Source organism: Equus quagga, unplaced genomic scaffold (genome assembly GCF_021613505.1).
Source record: "Equus quagga isolate Etosha38 unplaced genomic scaffold, UCLA_HA_Equagga_1.0 203_RagTag, whole genome shotgun sequence".
In the NCBI taxonomy this organism is placed as follows: domain Eukaryota; kingdom Metazoa; phylum Chordata; class Mammalia; order Perissodactyla; family Equidae; genus Equus; species Equus quagga.
Window position 1 is genome coordinate 2,508,879 of NW_025798627.1, and position 20,955 is coordinate 2,529,833.

General features: G+C 43.2%; 1 protein-coding gene across 1 annotated transcript in view; it reads left to right on the forward strand.

Moving 5' to 3' along the window:
* The window catches only part of LOC124233513 (raftlin-2), a 65,000-nt gene extending 45,476 nt beyond the window's left edge, over positions 1–19,524 (forward strand). The window contains exons 8-9 of the mRNA XM_046650662.1: positions 9,551–9,629; positions 19,196–19,524. Coding sequence (XP_046506618.1) covers positions 9,551–9,629; positions 19,196–19,468 — 352 coding nt within the window. The 3' untranslated portion in view covers positions 19,469–19,524. The remainder of the gene's footprint in view (positions 1–9,550; positions 9,630–19,195) is intronic.
* Positions 19,525–20,955: the final 1,431 nt, after the last annotated feature.

The window sequence follows — 20,955 nt, forward strand, 5'->3', positions numbered from 1 at the left end:
CATTCCCTGGAGGAGCAGGGAATCTGAGTGGGAGAGCTATGCCACCATAAGCAGCTTTTGAACTCAGCACAACCGAGACGAGTGTCATAATATCTGGCTTTGTTGTCTATTAACAACAATGGAGAATGCCCCCAGAAAAGCTATCGAACATGAGAGAAAGAAAAGCCTGCTCTTAAAGGGTACAAATTCACCTGTTTCAGAAAGCAACACAAAATCACCAGAAGGTGCACAGTCCTTTGGTGAAGAGACTCATTTGATAGGCTCTGGGTGCATGTCAGGGAGGCAAGAGATGGCTGGGACCACCTCCCCAGGGACTGAGACATTGGCAGCAGCCATTACTGTGACCTAGTACAGGCATGCTCACGCAGATGCTGGCAGACGCCATTGGAGTTCTTCCTCTGGTCTGTTAGTGCAGGAGTTTGCCCCGCTTACAAGACAACTGATCTAATCTAGCTCAGCCAGGGCAGGCAGCTCACCCTAGGGACAGGCACCACCCACCATCAAGCCCTCAGGCAACTTGTGGGCCTGCAAAGGTGGGGTGGGTGGGACCTCTGCAGTAGGGCAAGTGGGTCTGCCTTGCAGGGCAGGGGCTGTGTGAGGGGCAGATCTGTGTTGGCAGAGTGTGTGGGGCCTCTGCAGCAGGGTGAGTGGGTCCAGTTCAGTGGGGTGGGATGTGCACATGGGGTAGGACTGCTTGGACAGGATGTAGGCCTGCTGGCAATGGGGCTTGTCAGCTGCAGCAGACTTGTGCTTCTCAAACACCCATATAGGGGATCAGCCTCACCTTCCAATGCCTGAAACAATTGATTGCTCCCATGCCTGGAGCCAGCTCCATCCAGCTGCACTACTGAGAGAGCTGACAATAGCCTTGTAATTGTGAGCCCCTGAGCCTAGCAACCAGCCATGCTGGGGGCCTATTAACTTAACAGAAAAGCTGCAGCGGGAATGTGCCATTAGACCTTGCAGCCAGCTGTGCTAGGGCTCCCCCTGCCCAATAAAGTGACTAAAGTGACCATTGCAGCCACACTCAGTTGAGCCTTACAACCAGCCAGCCAGGGGGACAGCCTATCCTTCCTGTGCACCTGCAGTAAGAGCAACCCTGCCACAACAGAAGAACACATGTAGCCCATACAGGGGACACTGGAACATGTGGAACTGGTGATAAGAGGTAAGCACACTGCTGGGCCTCATAAGACCACTTCTCCAAGATCAGGAGACATGGTTGATCTACCTAAAACATAGACATAAGCACAGAGAAATAGGCAAAATGAGGAGACAAAGGAATATGTTCCAAATAATGGAACAGAACAAATTTTCAACAAAAGAACTAAACAAAACTGAGATAAACAATCTATCTGATAAAGAGTACAAACCGATAATCATAAGGATGCTCACTGATCTTGGGAGAAGAATAGATGAACACAGTGAGAACTTCAACAAAGACTTGGAAAATATGAGAAAGAACCAATCAGAAATGAAGAATGCAATAATGGAAATGAAAAACTCACTAAGGGAACTCAATAGCAGAGTAGATGATCCAGAAGAATGAATCAGTGAGCTGGATGAAAGACTAGAGGAAATCATCCAAGCTGAACAGATAAAATCAAAGAGAATTGAAAACAATGAGAACAGTCTAAGGGAGCTGTGGAACAACATCAAGTGCACTAACATCCATATTATAGGTGTCCCAGAAGTAGAAGAGAGAGACAAAGGGGCCGAGAGGCTATTTGAAGACGTAATAGCTGAAAACTTTCCTAACCTAAGGAAGGAAACAGACATACAAGTACAGGAAGCACAGAGAACACAAAACAAGATGAACCCAAAGAGGTGCACACCAAGACACATTATAATTAAAATGTCAAGAACTAAAGAGAAAGAATCCTAAAAGCTGCAAGAGAAAGACAACAAGTTACATACAAAGGAAACCCCATAAGGCTATCAGCTGACTTCTCAGCAAAAACCTTACAGGCTGGAAGGCAGTAGCATGATATATTTAAAGTGCTGAAAAGAAAAAAACCTACAGCCAAGAATATTCTATCCAGCAAGATTATCACTCAGAATGGACAGAGAGATAAAGAGTTTTCCAGACAAGCAAAAACTAAAGGACTTTATCACCAAGAAACCAGGGAAATTCTAAAGAGACTTACTGAAGTGGGGGAAAAAAGACCATAAATAGGAATAAGAAAATTATCAAAAAAATAAGTTAAGTTAAATCAATGGTAAAGGCAAATATATAGTAAAGGTAGCAAATCAACCACCTGTGAAGCTAATATGAAAGTCAAAAGACAAAAGTACTAAAATTATCTACTTCAAAGATAAGAGGTTAACAGATACATACACACACAAAAGAGATTAAGTATGATATAAAAAACATAGAATGTGGGGGGCTGGCCCCATGGCCGAGTGGTTAAGTTCGCGCGCTCCGCTGCAGGCGGTCCAGTGTTTCGTTAGTTCGAATCCTGGGCGCGGACATGGCACTGCTCATCAAACCACGCTGAGGCAGCGTCCCACATGCCACAACTAGAAGGACCCACAACGAAGAATACACAGCTATGTACCAGGGGGCTTTGGGGAGAAAAAGGAAAAAATAAAAAATCTAAAAAAAAAAAACATAGAATGTGGGAGGAGAGGAATAAAATAGTAGAGCTTTTAGCAAGAGGTCAAACTTAAGAGACCATCAACTTCATATAGATTGCTATTTAAGTAGGTTATTGTTTATGAACTTCATGGTAATCACAAAACAGAAACCTATAATAAATGCACAAAAAATTAAGAGAAAGGAACCCAAACATGATACTAAAGAAAGCCACCAAACCACAAGGGAAGAGAGCAAGAGGAGAAGAAAGGAACAGGGAAGAACTACTAAAAAATCCAGAAAAAAATAACAAAATGGCAATAAGTACATACTTGTCAATAGCTACTGTAAGCATCAATGGGCTAAATGCTCCAATCCAAAGACATGGGGTGGCTGATTGGATTGAAAAACAAGACCCATATATATGCTGCATACAAGAGACACATTTCAGACCTAAAGATACAAACTGAAAGTGAAGGGATGGAAAAAGATACTCCATGCAAATGACAGTGAAAAGAAAGCTGGGGTAGCAATACTTATATCAGACAAAATAGACTTCAAAACAAAAACTGTAACAAGAAACAAAGAAAGGCACTACATGATTATAAAAGGAACAATCCAACCAGAGGGTATAATGCTCATAAGTGTCTATGCACCCAACATAGGAGGACCTAAATATATAAATCAATAATTAACAGACATACAAGAAGAAAAAGATAGTAACACAATAATAGCAGGGAACTTCAACAGTCCACTTACATCAATGGATAGATCAGCCAAACAGAAGATCATTAAGGAAACATTGGCCTTAAATGACACATTAGACCAGATGCACTTAGCAGATATACACAGAACATTCCATCCAAAAACCACAGAATACACATTCTTTTTGAATGCATGTGGAACATTCTCCAGGATAGATCACATACTAAGCCACAAAACAAGTCTCAGTAAATTTAAGATGATTGAATTAATACCAAGCGTCTTTTCTGACCACAATGGTATGAAACTAGAAATCAACTACAGGAAGAAAACTAGAAAAGCCACAAATATGTGGAAATTAAACAAAATGCTACTGAACAACTGTTGGGTCAAAGGAGAAAAACAAATAACTGGAGGGGCCAACCCCATGGCCAAATGGTTAAGTTTGCACGCTCCGCTTCGGCAGCCCAGGGTTTTGCCAGTTCAGATCCTGGGTGAGGACGTGGCACTGCTTGGCAAGCCATGCTGTGGTAGGCATCCCACATATAAAGTAGAGGAAGATGGGCACAGATGTTAGCTCAGGGCCAGTCTTCCTCAGCAAAGAGAGAAGGATTGGTGGCAGATGTTAGCTCAGGGCTAATCTTCTTTAAAAAAAAAAAGAAGAAGAAAAAGAAATCCTCCCCTTTACTGAAGCAACTGAGGGAGTGAAAGAGTGAATTATTTTTAAATTTGGGTATAACAGGGGACATTTTAATATTTCAAAATAACATAAAATTCTCTAAGCTGTCATTATTCTCAGCTGGTGTGCCTGAAGAATAAGTTTTGTTAGAAGGAGAAGGAACAGTTAAAGCTTAAAAGATTCACACTAAATGTCAATGAATTTTTTTTTTTGTAAAAAGACCTGCAAGCCATTGCTCACTTGTTATGATTTTTTTTAAGCCTGTTCTCTGGCATCAATATATTATCACAGAAACCAAATGACCACTCATTCATAAAGTCTGTGATTCTTCAAATATTTAAAATGGGGGCTTTCTGCTAATTAACATGGAAGATGCAGAGATATGGAGACCGGCTCCACAGGGAGCTTGACCTGGTAGGAGGGGAATGTGCGTACCAGCTACCATATGTCCTGCTAAAGGGATTAAGATCCATGGAGCCCCAAAAAGGGGGTGTTGCTCTTCAGTTGAGGGGTCATTGGAGGCTTTCTGAAGGAGGTCACACTTGAAGTGCATCTCAAAAGATGGGCAGGCTGGGAAGTGGCAGAGGTGGTGATGTGGGCATTCCAGGTGGGACAATGCTACCAGCAGGAATTTAGAGACCAGCCATGGGTAGAGGGAACGATTCCCACAGGACAGTCAAACATGACCTTGATTTTTACATTTTAAAGGGTGTAGGGAGACTCTCTCCTACCTGCCCGTAACTTCTAAGGACGCCAGCTCTGTTTCAAAGATGCTTGAAACCATCAGCAAATACTGGACCAACCAGGAGTTCACATTGTCCTCATTACTTCCTACAAAAATAATTTAAAAATTTAGGGGCCAGCCCCGTGGCCGAGTGGTTAAGTTCTCGAGCTCCACTGTGGCAGCCCAGGGTTTCGCCAGTTCGGATCCTGGGTGCAGACGTAGCATCACTCATCAGGCCACATTGAGGCAGCATCCCACATGCCACAACTAAAAGGACCCATAACTAAGATATATAACTATGTATGGGGAGGGTGCGGTTTGGGGAGATAAAGTAGGGAAAAAAAATTTAAAAATTTAAATGTCACTAAAGATATTATAACACTCTGATAAAATTGCTTTTTAGTTTTGTTTTTGTTGCTCTGTTTTTATAAGTAGTGTTGTTCACTCGTGCAAAACTGAATTCATGGGGGAATTTTTTAAGGCAGAGCTTTCAATGATTCATCTTTTGTATGGCGCTTAAATGCCCCAGGTCATGAACCTGCTCCATCTCTCCTTCCTTTTGCCATACTAACACCAGGACCTGTGTACGGTCTGTTTAAGTAGTCTGATTGGCCCTGGAAAAATGAACACTTGTTTTTATTTTCTTCATTATTCTCCACTACAACCCGTGAACCTGAAATGCTAAATTTGGGAGATGCTACATACAAACCTGGACTTTTGCAAAGTAGTCTATCCTTATCCATCCGTTATCAACATTTCCAGGGAGAAAAGGATTAAGCTGGGCCAGCCCTCTCTGTTGTTGGGGCTGCAGTATTCATTCTGCACCTGCTCTGGAGACAGTGTGGTATCCAGAAAAGGGAGAAAGTAGGAGTGACCCAAGACTAAACTCTTAAAAACTCTGGGTCTCAATTTCCTTATCCATAAAACGGGGAAAATGATGCCTTCTCTGCCCACCTTAAAGGACAAGCGTAAGACACACACGTGCGCTTACCTGTCCCTCCCACTGCCTGTGCCCTCCTACAGACCATGGCCCCAGGCCTTGTCTGCTGCGCCCCGAAAGGAAGGCCTAGTGGTCGTTTTCACAGCTTCCTTGCAGACTGCTCCCTGGACCACCTCGTACGGCAGCTCAGATTCTTGAACAACACAGGTTGTGCCAGAACTTTTTCAGAGCCCATGTGTACATCAAGCATTTTTCAGAAGCTGTGTTCATTTTCTGTTATGTCTGAGCATGACTGCCCATTAATAACAGGCTGAAAGAGATTCCGAGGCTCTACATCCCTCTCAGGGAGATACTAAGTTACTCAGTCAGCTAACAGCCCTTCTCAGATGGAGTTGGAGTTTCTGTGGGGAATGGGAGACGTAGGCCCTGTGACCCGAGCGCATCGGGGCGTCTAAAGCACTCAGGTCCCGAAGGACTCACTGCTCGCAGCCTTGCAGAAGCTGTGCTACGGGGCAAGCATCCCACCCCAGCTCGGGAGCCGCAGGGACGGTGAGGGCCTCGCCTGCCCTGCTGATGGCGGTCCCTGGATGGCTTCAGATCTCTTTCCTTTAGTTCTCCCACGATTGGGTTCTCCACTTCTCACCAGTGTTCTGAAAAGAGCAGGACCTGTTTTAAATCAGAATGGCCCTTAGCAAACCAGGGACATGGAGATCCCAGACATATTTCACAGTGAGGAGTTGTCTATAAGGACCTCCCAAGAGATGGGAAGATGCTGACCTTCCAGAGTCTCATTGGGTCATCTGGAGACTGTCCTAAGCTTTGGATGCAGCGTCTCCTCATTTGCTGTTTTCTGCCCTCGGGAAAGGTTGAGAAGGCTGCTCTAGGCCGAACATTGCAGCCCAGCGCGTTCAGACTTGCTCCATCCTGTTATTGATTGGAAAGAACTCACCCCAGGGCTCCCACAGTCCCCACCCTGACATTCTCCTGCTTCCTCTTCAAGAGCGATTCCATCCTGATCCTTCCTTCTTGTCTTTGGACAGTTCTAGGCCTGGTTTCCTCATGCGATTCTCTACCTGGATCACACACCTTGAATATTACCCAGAAACCTCTTCTCTATTCTCGTGCACCCCTTCCCTTGCCTTTCTCTCTGGAAGATGTGCTTGACTCTGAGACGTTTCCCTCATTGCATTACACGAATGGGGAAGTGGAGGGAGCTCGTGTTCATTGTGCTCCTTCCAGCGGCCGCACAGTGAGGTTCTGCATGCACGTCGACTCATTCATCCTGCACAACATCCCTGTAGAACACTGTAAAGTCAGAGGATTTAAAAACTCTGTTACAGTCGACAGCTTTTACGTGGCATCATCAGCTACTATGGTAGAGTTGGGATTTGAACCCATGAACTCCTGGTGCCAAAACCACGGCCTTTTCCAGTAGAGTCCGTGCCTCCCAAACCAGACCAGCCCTTTCTGCACACTGCCAGTCCCTTCCCTGTACACCCGCGTCATAACTGATGTCTCCTGATGGTTCAGGTTGTTCCCAAAAGTTACTATATATTTCATACTGATGCGGGGTCGGTGAGCCGGAGTCGAAAGAAAGATTTCTTAGACTCTTAAGATCTGGCAGTAGTGCTCTTTTATTTAGAGAATAGTGTAGCATGGGGACAGGACCCATGGGCAGTCAGAGCTTCTGCTGCCGCCGCTTCTGCTGCCCCCGCTGGCACGAGGACAGGGCCCATGGGCAGGCAGAGCAGCTGCTGCTGCCCCCACTGGTATGGGGACAGGACCAATGGGCAGGCAGAGCTGGTGTGTGGGGACAAGACCCACAGGCAGTCAGAGCTCCTGCTGCTGCCCCAAGTTGAGGGTTAGAGCTAAATTTAAGGCATAGGTATATGATTCATCTCTTTACAAGACAAAGGAAAGAACAAAAAAAAGTTAACATGGTATCAGTGCAGGTGGGGTCTGGTCGGTTGGGTGATCCCATGACTTTTAGACAAGAATCAAATCAGATTAAGTAAAGGTTAGAAAGGTTAGACGCCACCACCCTAAACCAGTTACATGAGATTGCCAGACAGCAACCAACTTAAGTTCTTGCCTTCCCCATTAAGAGTTTCTAGGGACAAGGTCATCTCTCTTCTTCTTCCTGGTACAGAGAGGGAGGCACGTTTTACAGGTAGAGATTTACCTTACAAATGTAAATGTGTCCCAACAAGGGCAAGTTCCATTCCCCAGAGCCTCCTTCCCTGTCCCAGTTTATCGAAAGCAATCAGCCCCAAACAATCCTGATGCCAAAGAGACATATCCTGGGGTGGCCAATTTCAGGTCCCGACAAGGTCATCCCCCCTTCCTTCACAAATGCAAATGTCTCAAAAGGGCAAGCAAAATTCCAGTCCTGGGAGCCTGCTTCTCATCTGCAGTTTTAAAAGTAACCAGCCTAAAAGTCCTCATCATAAACCATTTTAAAATTAAGCAGCCTAAAAATCCTCATCAATACCAAGTCTTTTCTTCTTTTTTTTTTTTTTTTTTTTTGGAGGAATAAAGCCCTGACCTAATGTCTGCTGCCAATCCTCCTCTTTTTGCTGAGGAAGACTGGCCCTGAGCTAACATCCATGCCCATCTTCCTCTACTTTATATGTGGGACGCCTACCACAGCATGGCTTGCCAAGCAATGGCATCTCTGCACCCAGGATCCGAACCGGCAAACCCTGGCCACCAAAGCGGAACGTGCGAATTTAACCGCTGCACCACGGGGCAGGCCCCCCACGTCTTTTCTTCTAATCAAAAATAAGGTCAAACTAAAACGAGATTAGACTAGAATCAGTCTTTTAAAAATAAAAGTTAAAGAAAGGCAGTCTTTCATTACCACTTTGGGGGGAGAAGAGTTGCTGTTTCTCCAAATTCAACAGTGTCAGTAAATTGAGATTTTCAAATGGTGTGGGGTTGACATATACTCTAGGGCCCGAGTTTCAGTGTTGCATTTGTTTTCCAGTAAAAGAGCTCAGCATAAAATGCAGCGAAGAGTGAGGTTTTGTTTAGGTTTTTTGCATAATAAAAGTCGTAACTGAGCAACATTAGCTCCAGACTCTCCTCCCCATGAATCCCTGGAGACTCTGGGAAAAGCATTTCAGAGACATCCAAACCCCAAGTAGTCGTTGGCAAGGGGTAATTTGCCACGATGATAGTTAAATAAGGAGAATACTGAGTAGCTGCCTACAAAGAAGCATCTGAAAATGAAACTAGCGGTGGCTCAAGTCCCTCCATTGAAAATGTATATACATTTCTCCACGCCGCAGCCTCCACGCCGCAGCCCACATTGGTCTCTTCCTTTTATAAGGCAAATTTGTCAGTGCATACCAAGAAGCTTAAATCATACCCTTTGGACCCAATAATCTCACTCCTGAGAATTTATCTCAAGGAATAAATTATAAGGAAAACTATACATATTTCTATAGCAGTGTTTTTTATAATAAGCAGAAAACTGGAAACAACCTAATTTTCCAGTAACAAGGAAATGCTTCGTGCATTTTGCTATCTTAATTCTTTGAGATACTATGCTGCTATTAAGAATACAGTCACAGCGGGCGAATAAGGAAAAGGGTGTCCAGTGAAAAGCACAGAAATGCAAATAAGCAGCGTTGCAGACGTGCAGAAATACCCATGTTGATGAAGACTAGGAGGGAGACAGATGAAACAGCTATGTTAGCACCGTGAGATTACAAGTTTTACACACTAAAATTTTCTTTTGTAGTGACCATATTCAGTTTTTAGGAATTTTCTTATTTTTCCTGCTGCAACTTATATCGAGTCATATTTCATAGTTATTTTTGGATCAGAACATTATTCTACAAAGGGTATGCGTGGAATATTCTAGCCAAGTGTACAAATGGAGAAGAACTAATTCACAAACACTGACGCTGTTGTTTTAATTTGCAGTGAGGGGAATTTGGCTACAAAGCAGGTCGTGTTCCTGCAGAGACCAGCTATGTGGAATTCAGCGGCTCTGACCCCAGAAGTGAGTAAATCCGTGCCTCACGAACTGCATGTTATATTGAAGCGTTTAAACTCTCGTTGTGATTGTAATGGTGAGCACAGATGAGGAAGTGTGCACTCGATGTGGGAACAATCTTCTAACCGACATACAAGGAGGTGTGCCAGCAAGCGGACAACATGAGACAGTTCTGAAGGGAAGCCCGTTCTTTTGAGCTGAAGGCAATTAAGAAACAGCAGACACAGGAGGAACTGTCTACCCTGTCCCTTTCCAACACAAAGCAGGGCATAAATTTCCCTTTTTAAAGTTGATGTGAATTTCCCTTGTAGAGTGGTCTCCCTTTCCTGTACCAGGAGGAGAAGACTTTTAATCACCAGAGATGACTCTTATCCCTGGAGATGGCACTGACTTGAGTCCACATGAACAAACCTTACTAAAATAACTCTTATTTTCCATTAGTTTTACCATATACTTACCTTCCCACAATTTACTGCCGTAGAAGCTCAAACCCCTTTCCCTTTGTCTAGTCACTTCTCCACAATTTATCGCCCTTTGTTAAAATGATATATAAGCTCTCAAATCTAACTGCCTTCCCTGTGAAGGCCCTATGTGCCTTCAAAATAAACCTTTTCTCCTGTCTTTTGTCAGTTTAATTTGCAGGGCTCAGGTACTAAACATAAGAGGACAGAGGAGAACTTTGTTCCTCCCCGACACTTCTAAGCCTTGTAAGTGAACTTGCCTAATATTGCAACAGATCTGTGCAATTTTCTCTATCTTGACCTCCAACGGCACTTTTATATTGTCTCCTCAAGTTCATATTTTTTCAGCCCTTTGCTGAAGGGCTGTGCTGAACCTCAAGTCACCTTATTCTTACTGGATGCACAGCTAGAATAGTATCTTTGAATGGAGCAATCTGGGCGTTAATAAAGCACAACTTTCAAAATAGGAAATTTGCAAATGGACTGGAAAATTATTTAAAGTGATTCTTTTTCTGTATTTCAACAAAATGTTGTTTTAGAAAACTTTAAGTTTTTCTAAACTAGCAAAGCTAGACTGAGAGTATATGTAATACCACCATGCTAAGTCATCTCACATTAATTTTGGAAAGAGTGTAGCTGCCTCACTAGGTAAATAGGTAGAGAGTAGGCGGGGAGATAGGAAGGTGCCTCCTCCTGCAGGAGAGCAGAGATCAAGTGCACAGATACTGGAAAGACTCTGATTCGAGTTAGAGCCCACGGGGCTGCAGCGCCCCCAGCCCCCGGGAGCAGTTCATTAAGAAATATTCTGTCAAGAAGGAGCAAGGGTGGGTACATGCAGAGAATGACCAGAAAAGGTTTTCATTCTACTTTCTCCTTCCCCAAAGTAGCTTCTCACCATGCTACAGCCTCTCCTTTCTTTCTTTCAACATTCTGCAAATGGCCATCATTTCTGAGGAAAGGTCAGCAGAAGCCACAGCCTCATGGCATTTTTGATTAACTGGGGGCCATGGAGTTGGTGTTTGCGAAGATATCAGACCCAAATTCAGCTGCTTCACGGTCTCCTTTACTCAGGATTAGATATCGGTTCCCTGATTCCCTGAGAATATTTACACCCTTTTTGTGCAACTTTAAATACCATCCAGTAGTCTCATGGTAGTTTTCCTTTGGGTAATCTTTATATTTACAGCCATTGTGAATAAAATTGCTGGCTCATTATATAATAGTAAGGAAGTATATAAATGTCAGCTGTGTCAATGAGAAGTCCAGGAATAATGTACTTTATAGCTTAGAATTCTGCTTCTAAACGGATTTACTATTTCTTCCTTTGACTAACGTTTAGTTTTCCTAGCAGGAAATCGCAGGACATTGAGATTATTTCAGGGCAGACCATGTGGGTGGTTCAGTCTGGAGCTGAAGTGTCTAACAGCTATAACTGAAAACCAGTTTTTCAATTCTTTAAGTTTTCTCTGGTGAAAACAATTGTCATTTTATATCAAAAAAGTAGTAGTAGTATTGGGAAAGGAGACTGTTATTATGACGATAGTGTTAATTGGGCTATCTCACATGTATTTTGTGAAAGTTACATTTATAATATGCGTTGAAAAGTGTATGTAGTTGTAGGTCCATATAGCACGGTTCTTTGCTTGTACCTTGAGATCAGTCGTTGTTTGGGAGGAGTTGATGGGAGAATTGCTTCATTTATAAACGTTTTTAAAGAATTTTTTCAAAGGTGTTTAGTTCTAAAATAAGTTGGTGGAAATCTGAGACGTTACACGCGTTGCCCTGGGGCTGTCCATGAGTTTCCATTACAGCCCACATTTCATGAGCTGGTAGAAACCTATCCAGAGTTTAACCCTTGAAAAGAAGTTTCTCTCTTTCTTCTACTGAGACTAATGTCAAGATACGTGAGACTTTCCATATCCAATTGCACTCAACATAGAGCAGGATTTTTATTTTGAACGAAGCCATTTCCTGCCCCTGTTGTGGTGGAGGGAATTGAGAATTGCATAATGAAGAAAGCATATTGTTGGAATTTTTCTTCTGAGGTTATCAAGACCTTTACTTTTGCAATATTGTTTTATATTTCACAGATATGTTTTATGCAATATTCTAGATGGCTTCAGAATTTTTTTAAACGTGGAAAATATCAAGTCAGAGTACTTATACTCTCATTTACTCCCCGAATTTTCTTTAAGCTATTAAAAGATAGTTTGTTTTAGTAAGTCTAGAAAACTTTTAGAAAAAAAAATAGGAGAAAATCTTCATGAACTGGGGCTAGGCAAAGAGTTTTTAGACATGACACCAAAAGCGTACTCCATAAAAAAATTAATAAACTGTACTTCATCAAAATTAAAAACTTTTGATCTGCGAGTAACACTAAGAAAATGAAAAGACTAGCCACAGACTGGGAGGAAAAAAACTTGCAAATCACATATATGACAAAGGACGTGTATCCAGAATGTATCAAGAATTCTCAAAACTCAACAATAAGAAAACAGACAACCCTGTTAAAAGGTGTGGACACCTCACCAATGAGGATGTGTCAATGAGAAATGAGCCCTAAAAAGCTGCTTTCATCGTTAGCCATTAGGGAAATGCGAATGAGAACCACAATGAGATCCCACCATACACCTATTAGAACAACTAAAGTAAGAAATATTGACAAGACCAAGAACTGGCAAGGATGAGGAGCAACCAGAACTCTCAACAAGGCCGGGGGCCAATGCAAAATGGGACAGCCACTCTGCAATATACTTTAGCTGCTTCTTAGGAGGTTGAACATATGCATACCATATGACTCAGCAATCCCAGCCTTGGATATTTACCCTAGAGAATGAAAAACTTGTGTTCACACAAAAACCTAGATGTAAAGGTTTGTCGCAGTTCTAGTCACAATCTCCACACCTGGAAACAATCCAGATGACTTCAGCAGGTGACTAGATGAACAGCTGTGGTACGTCCATTCAGTAAAATACTACTCAGAAATAAAAAGGAGTGAACTACTGATACACACAGTAAGCTTGCGTTAATCTCAGAAGCATGCTGGTTAAAAGAAGCCAGTCTCCAAGGGTTACAGACTGTGCTATCCCATTTTATGACATTCTCAAAAGACAAAACCAGAGTGTGGAGAACACATCAGTGGTCGTCAGGGATCAGGGGTTCGGGGGGATAATGGAACTGTTCTGTGCCCTCATTACGGTTACCCAGATCTATACCTCTGTGCTAGAATTCATAGAACTGTACACTTTTACTGTATGATATTTAAAAGTTAGATTTAGAAGATGGTTTGCGTTATAAATTGCAGAGACTACATGGTTTATGTCTTTGTCCTTCGGTAGGGCTGTGCTTGGAGAAGGGAGTTCTTACCACGTGCAATGAGTTGTTGCCCTTCCCTTCCTCTACTTGAGGCTGTATGGTGTAATAAAGGGGGTTCTTCTTATCTTGCTCTTCCTTTTTTCTATTTTCGTTTTTCTTTATTTTTGCGGGGGGAGGGCCCTCCCAATGGATTCAAGGAACTGAGAGCGATGCTGAGCAGAGTGAGGGACTCTGACCAGGACTTCACCTCCATCTAGTGAATCTTGTCGATTGTTCTTCCAAGATCTCCTTTCGTAACTTTTTTCTTTCTTTTGAAGACTCAAAGAAAACTCATTGAATTTTTTATTGACTAAAAGTCTCTATTTCAGTTAAATTCTTCAACCCATTTCCCTTTGATAATTATTTAAAAGAAACAAAAGATCATTAAAAGTATTTCGTTTTCGCCAACTCAGAGTAGGGTTTCCATCCAGGGGTATTCTTGGGGTAGACAACAAACCACGAAAGGTGCTCCAGGGGTGTGTGCGTGTGTGTGTGCACGTGTGCTAGTGCACTAACAGCGTCTGCCACGCTCTCAAGACTCCGTGGCCCCATCTGTAAAATAAGGACAACATTAGCACCTGCCACAGGGCTATGAGGAGGATTCAGGCAGAAAACACGTGGCAGGCTCGGCACGGTGCCTGCTCAGATGGAATGTTGATATTGTTTTCGTAAGAATGTTTTTCTTTCAATAGTAGATGATTAAACACTACTAACTCTATGGAGAAACTGAAGAAAAATCCAGAACTTACTCCTGACCCTCCGTTTTCTCCAGCTAAAAATTACCTTCAGCCAGTATGTAGGAATGTAGTGTATTGATGTTTTTTGATGTTCAAAAAAATGCACATACACTTACATATATAAAGCTAATATGGCAAAATATTAACAAGTATTGAATTAGGTAGTAGGTATATGGGTGTTCATTGTACTATCCTTTAAAGTTTTTCATAATTGGAAAGTTGGGGAAAATTAAACTAAAAATCATTAGTGCCCAACAAGTTTTTTCTGTTAGTTATTACTTGGTAACTAATTAGTTACTCAGATGCTATACCAAAAAGACTCACATAGAATGATTTAAATACAACAGAAGGGTCTCTCTTGTCACAGGCTAAAGATGGGCAGGTAGTCTTGGTGGGCAAGGCTCTGCTTCATGACTGCTCTGCTCTGCCACCCTCAACACTTGGCTTCTGCCTCTGGACCCAGGGCTGCTGCCACACTTGTCACCACTGTCCAGCCAGCACAAGTAGGAAAGAGGAATTCCAGGCATGCCTCTGAGGCACTGACCCCCCAAGTCACACACATGCTTCTTCTCACATCCCATTGGCTGCAACTTTTTTATGTCACCACAGCATCTGCAAGGGAGGCTGGGAAATGTAATCTGGGCAACCATGTGCTGGTACCTCAGTGAAAGAGCACATGCCCAGCTAAAAATTTTGAGGCATTGGTTGTGGGGGAGTTCCATTATTAACAGAAAGACGGAGAGAATAGACCCTGGGAGACAGGTGTTCAATTTTAATGCTTCCAATTTTATATTTTTTGTCGTCTTTAGAGCAGTTTTGCATTCAAATAATTTTCTTGTCTTTAAAATATGTCTCAAAATGAATGCTCTCAAGAAGTAAAGACTTCTTAGATCATTTCTCTAACACAAACCAAAAAGTGGAGGAGCAGCAGCCAAAGAAAAGTTCTGAATTAGGTCTTTTCGAAGGTAACTATAATAAAATCATATGAATAATAAGAAATATTTAATGTATATGCTGACTTCTTCCTTAGAGTAAGGCAATTGTTTATCAAACTTTATTCTTACTTTTTCAGTCATTTGAAGTTCATTTGCAATTCTTTGAAAATCATAAGGTCATATTTCATTCATCAGCTGTTAACGTCCCAGACCAAAGTCCATGTGAAATCAAATCAGGCACCAGTGTAAACACAGGATGTCAGGTATCTCAAAGAGCTGTAAAAATAAAGATGAAAGCGTTTTGCTTTTATCATTAACAAAGTTCTTTGTGTAGGGAATTCTTTCCACTCAAGGCAAATGGGCTTTTTCCTGGTGGGGGCAGAAGCGGAAGAGTGGCCACTGCTGCCTTGGGGCGGGCGCTCTGTCCTGCCTCACGGTTAGCGAGCAGCTCTCTTCTGGGCCACCCACGCTGGCTTCCATATTGCCCATTGGTGTCTGTTGGGGTGTAAGGGAGAGACTAGCCTGTGTACATAAGGAATTATTGGCTCCGAGGTGGGAAGGATACTGGCACAGCTCATACCACCAAAAAAAGAGCTACAAGAACCGAGGCCTCGGGTTCTGACCCCAGAGATTCACCATTACCAGGATGTTCTCTCTCATCAGTTTCTTTCAGCGTCTGTGTGTGCATGAGCAGGGGGCTTCCTATGAGGTGAATGTGGCCACCTCAGCAAAAAGAAAGACCTTCTTTATCCTGGAGTCCGTACAGCAACCCCCGGGAAGGACTCTGGTTGGGTCCCTTTGGGCCACGTGCCCACACTGCAGCAGAGAACGGGGCGGATGGAAAGCTGGCCGGGAAGGTGGTGGTCCACAGCACTCTTCTGCCCCCCAGGCTGGAGTGACTTTGACAGCCTCAAGCTGGATGGATGACGCAGGAACACGTTCTGTGAGCAAGCAGCGGCGGCACCTCTCTGCATGTTCCAAAACCTCTGACCCTTCCAAGTGGCACTGGAGCTCCCCGGAAGCTCGCAGTGTCTTCCTAACCCCCAATCATGAGACACAGGAAGAGAAATCCTGAATGTCCATTCCATGTGTGTACTGCTTTAGAAACCATATTTTTTAGCTACTCTGCCCCTCTGGCCATCATAACACTGTCCAAGACAACACAGCATCTTAGGATTGCTGGGATAATCCTGTTTTGTTCTGTTTTTAAGACACTGACAGTGAAGAATGAAGATAGGGTGGTAGGACACCCTCAATTCAACCAACTTGTCCCTGAGTCTCATGTATTTGAAGTGGGTCACCCATTTTTAGTAAATGAGAATGATTCTCAAAAGTTAATAGATTTTGTCAAGGGTGGCGTTAAATCTGCATCCAAATCTTGGAATAATTTCCCCCAATTTTATAGTGAAAATATTAGAAGAAAGTGAGAATATGAATAAGCCTGGCGATATAGCATGGAAATCTCTTTTTGTCGACATAAATATTCAAAATGTAGTGCTAAGTGGAAAAGTGAGCTGCGCACATCTATGTGTGTGTATGCAAACACATGTATGTTTAGAGAAGAAAACAGTAAAATATGCCAAATTTTAACAGTGGCATCTCTGCGAGTTGAGATAATGGGTGGGCTTTGCTTTTTTCTTTGTTTTTACCAGGTTTTCTACATTGAACATGTATTATGTTTGCAAGTGAAGGGAATTTTATTTGGGAAACACACAAATCTTCGACCACAAGTCTACTCGTACTTTTGCAAATAATGGGCGTGTTATACAGTGTGAAAAGAATAAAGCAAGACATTCCAGCTCCAGTTTGAGACCGGCCACTCCCTGACCTTGGACAAATCCTGCCTCTTTCTGGGCGGGAGTCGACCTCTATAGAATGAGGGCAGCACTCGCTGATCTCCAGGGACTGCCTGGGCTTCAGACTCCTACTTTGGAAGTCATAAGAACATTGCAATTTGATTTGTTGGAAAAGCTACTATTTCATGTGGAGTGAAGTTGGGGAGGCAAAATCATTGCTGAAGATGTGTTCATTGAGAGTCACATGGTAAAAAAGAAAATAAAAGTGTTTGCTCTGAAATCTTTTTTTAGAGTTACCATGTTAGGTATTTTGTCATCTTCTGATATTCGAAATTTACACTTGGTGGCTGTTTACTCATTAATACTTATATAAAAGTGAATTACTATGAATATCTTATTCTGAATAATACCTGATGTTTATTAGGAAAATTCTCATTGAGTATGTGAGAGTTGGCTTGTATCGGCTGGTATACAATAAGGAATTTATTGCAAAATTTCCCTTTGGCCCTGGTGCTGGTGAGGAAGGGAAGATCCAGGCAGCCAAGTGCTGCCAGGCACCCCCGCCTGCCCGTTTTCATTCCGTTAACGCTGAGAGGTCACTCCGGAGTGAATGCATTCTTTATGCCTGTGGGAAAGGGAGCAGGAGCCAGGCTTGAGAAAGGAGCCCAGCCTGGCAGTCCCGTCAGCCCTCCCTGCAACCAAAAGGCTATGTCCTCTCTGACCAGCCTCCCAGGGCCGGGGAGAACATACTATTCTCAAATCCTGGACCCGTCTAAGAGATCTGTCAGCGGCCACTGCTTGTATTAAATTCAATACATTTGGTAAATGAGAATAACAAGGAAAAGGATTTGAGATCTGATATTTGCATTTGATGAATGCACGGGGGCCAATGGAAGATGTCACCACCACCAAGCTATGTCTGATTTGGGACCATGTAGGTGGCTCTTTGTTGAGGGAGGACCCACTGTAGACTTGTTCATTCCCTTAAACTTGCCCAGGGACGCCAGTAACTCGGCCAAGACACAGATGAGCTGCCAGCACTCTCCTTTCTGTGCAACGGGCTGCATCCTCCTGTATGACAGTGTCATCAACAGAGGTTACATTCCACAACAGCCTGCAAATCCAATTTCATAAAGCTGTTTGTTTACTTTGTGTATTTGCCATGAAGAACAGTAGAAAATACTTTTGTATTTTATATACTACAGTTCAACAAACCTATGGGTTGACACATGTTTGTAAGACTAGCCTGGGCATCTGATTTCTATGGTTTTTTTCTAAGAGTTTTATAATTTTAACTCTTACATTTAGGAAAATGTAATCCTAGTTCCAACTGACAGATAAATGAACTTTCAGCAAATGCACTCTTCATAAACTGGAAAATTACTGTGCTTTTTTCATTTATCTTTTAAAATTTTTATTTATCTTTATTTCTCCGTGTTCAGTTTTTTGTCCTGAGAGTCTGATATTCGACACATGTCATGCTGTCAGTGGTAAGGAAGCCCTTGTAGGCAAATCTCAAGAGTCTGAACGTCCACAGGTTGAGCTGCTCCTGCTCTCTCCCTGAACCTTCCTTTTACTGACTTAATTCTCTTATTTTGTCTTAAGTTTGCTTGGCAAAGGCCATGTCCTCTCCACTCTGACCAGCAGCCCTCAGTGAACAGCTCATAGCAGAACCCTCCACAGCTCCTCAGACAGTCTGCGGAACGGGCTGGTCAGGTTGCTCAGCTTTCCCGCCGTGTCAGGCGGAAGCAGTTTGTAGCAGAACCAGGAGAGGGGTCTGCGTGACCCAGGAAGCCACTCCAGGCCTACTTTCAATAGAAACTCGGCCTGAATTATCTGTGACTCTTCTGTGCAGCCTATTCCCACGAGAAATGGGTGTGAGGCGGCCACCGAAGTACCTTTTCTGCTGTTTAGACCCCAAGTAAAATCAAGAAGAAAAGTGGGAGCTTTAATGCATTTCTACCCTGCTTTGCTCCCTGAACCAGGCTCTCAATAGGTCTGTCTCTCAGAGGCGTCACTGAGGGCCCAGCCATGTGCACGCCACCCTGACGATGAGGACAGTCACGTGGCCGGAAGCTACAGAGTGCTGAGAAACAGAGAGGGGAGCTCCTGTCTCCCCGGGGGGAGGAGGGAGTGTGAAGGGTGGCTCTGACCGTCCTTGAAGATGAGCGGGAATTTGAAGAGAGGCAGGGAGAGGACGCTCCAGGCCGAGGACAGGACGTGCTGGAGCGGAGGGACAGGAGAACACCCATCTTTTTAACTCCCGGTTGCCAATCTCTTGTGTTTCAGAGGAAAGCCAGCCGGCATTTAAAAGGTGATGACAGGAACAAAGTCACCAGCAGGAGTGTCGGATTGGACACGACCACGTCGCAACCACCCGAGAGCAGAAACCCACCTGAGGAGGGCCTCCTCTCCGCTTCCAGAGAGTGCTGGACGGGGGAGCGGGGGCCGGCCCAGTACAGCAGCTTCTCTGGGGTCAGCAGCAGCGACAGCGTCCTGCGGGAACTGGACGAGGGACACTTTGACCAGGAAGACGGAGTAACTCAGGTCACTTGCATGTGAGCGATGACATAACGCAACGAAAGGCCCTGTAAATAATTATTAAAATAATTGCCTACGGACTTTATTGTTATTACTTTATCTGCATTTGTGTAATACTTTGAATTCTTCCAGACTCAGGCTTTCCTCTAATCTCCGTGAACTTTGGCCCAACCTCCCAGACAAGGAAGAATAAGCAACGTATTTGGAAATTTAGAATCATGTTTACACTTCTCCCAACTAAAACATCTGTTTAAACAGATGGCTTATTAGGTTATTAACCAATAATCTACTTCAGTTTCTCCTGAATAGACAAGGTACACTTTTCTTAGAATTCCTGAAGACTAAATATGTCAGGCAGCATTGTGCCTAGTTAGGAAACCCTCAGGAATTAGTCTTACTTAAGCTGAAAAGTAGTCTCTCTCTCTCTTACACACATGTAAAGGGCTAATTCATGAAATACGTATTTCCTGAATATAACAATTAATTCAAATTTTGTCTTTAACTATGGCATGTGTATACAAAGCAAGCCTCTATTTGTTAAAATATTCTTTGAAAAAAAATTCTTTCTGTCTGTCTTTGCTTTCATAGGGTCGCCGTGCCACCAACCCTGTACTGAGTCCCAAGCTTAAACTTCGCTGCCTCTAATAGCCCAGACACAGAGCGAGCGAAGCAGCATCTCAAAATTCCACACAAAGAGAACCCACAATGTCAACATTTAAAAACCTTAGGAGACAGAAAGAATTAATTTTCTTTCTTTTAAGTTGCAAATAGTATGAAAAGGGAAAACATGAACTTTAAATGGAAACTGAAATCTTTTATATCTGTCTAGATTTGAATTATGCTCTTATTTTGATTGCTAACTCAGGAGGAATGTGGAAACCCAGCGTGTTCAGTCCTGCAGGACTAGACAGGAGCTCGCAGCACACGCGCTGAGCACGGGGCCCGTCTGCTCCATCTCGGCTTTCCTCACTCTGCTAAGTGGGGTGCCTTTGCCTTGCCAGCCTTTAACAGGAAAGAGCAAAATTCTACAAAATAGAGGGTTTTCATTTATGTATGAAAGGCTTACTTTGAAATGTGGGAGCCTTCAGGTGAATTACATACAATGACTTTGCCATTGATGAGTTCAGCCTGTTACATATTTTTATTAGCATTGATATTGACATTGTAAGATCATTCACATAATAAAATGCCATTTGTTATTGGGCTATCATTTTATTGAACACAGATGCTCATAATCTGTTTCATACATATGACAGATATATGTTACACAGTATCAAATATATAGTGTAACAAAACTCATCCAATCTCCATGAATTGTTGATAAGACTAACATGGGGGGCCAGCCCAGTGGCATAGTGGTTAAGTTCATGTGCTCCACTTCACAGGCCCGGCGTTCGGATCCTGGGCGCAGACCTACACACCTCTCATCATGCCATGCTGTGGCAGCAGACCACATACAAAATAGAGGAAGATTGGCACAGATGTTAGCTCAGGGCCAATCTTCCTCA